The sequence below is a fragment of the Penaeus monodon genome, chromosome 28 (genome assembly GCF_015228065.2).
Source record: "Penaeus monodon isolate SGIC_2016 chromosome 28, NSTDA_Pmon_1, whole genome shotgun sequence".
Taxonomy (NCBI): Eukaryota; Metazoa; Arthropoda; class Malacostraca; order Decapoda; family Penaeidae; genus Penaeus; species Penaeus monodon.
In genome coordinates, this window is record NC_051413.1 from 34,382,727 (window position 1) to 34,383,306 (window position 580).

General features: G+C 46.0%; 1 protein-coding gene across 1 annotated transcript in view; it reads left to right on the forward strand.

The window, feature by feature from the left end:
* The window catches only part of LOC119591188 (cartilage oligomeric matrix protein-like), a 5,889-nt gene that overhangs the window by 3,108 nt on the left and 2,201 nt on the right, over positions 1 to 580 (forward strand). Inside the window, exon 4 of the mRNA XM_037939900.1 lies at positions 4 to 238. Within this exon, the coding sequence (XP_037795828.1) occupies positions 4 to 238 (235 nt within the window). The remainder of the gene's footprint in view (positions 1 to 3; positions 239 to 580) is intronic.

A 580-nucleotide genomic window follows, 5' to 3' on the forward strand; every position in this document is an offset into this window, starting at 1 on the left:
CAGGTCACTCTCCTCTGGCAAGACGCGAGCGTAACGTGGAAGCCCAACACGTTCTACCACTGGAAGGTGATCCATCGGCCCAAAATAGGGCTCCTGCGGCTCACCATGTACGAGAATGGCAAGTTCTTAAGCGACTCCGGCAACGTCTACGACTCCCGGCTCAAGGGCGGTCGGCTCGGGGCGCTCAGCAACTCGCAGAGGAGGATTCTGTGGGTCTACATGAAGTACAGCTGCAACGGTGAGAATATTCTTGGAGTGGTCTCCTTTTTTTATAGGGGGGAGGGATGCCTTTGTTTTGCGTTTCGGTTCTTATTTTTATTTATATGTTTTTCTGGTAGTGTTTATTCATTTGTTTGTATGGATTTGAGGATTCTGTGGGTTTACATGAAGTACAGCTGCAACGGTGAGAATATTCTTGGAGGGGTCTCTTTTTTTTAATAGGGGGGAGGGATGCCTTTGTTTTGCGTTCCGGGCTCTTATTTTTATTAATTATATTTTCTGGTACTTGTTTATTCATTTGTTTGTATGGCATTTGAGGATTCTGTGGGTTGAAGTACAGTTGTAACGGTGAGAATACTCG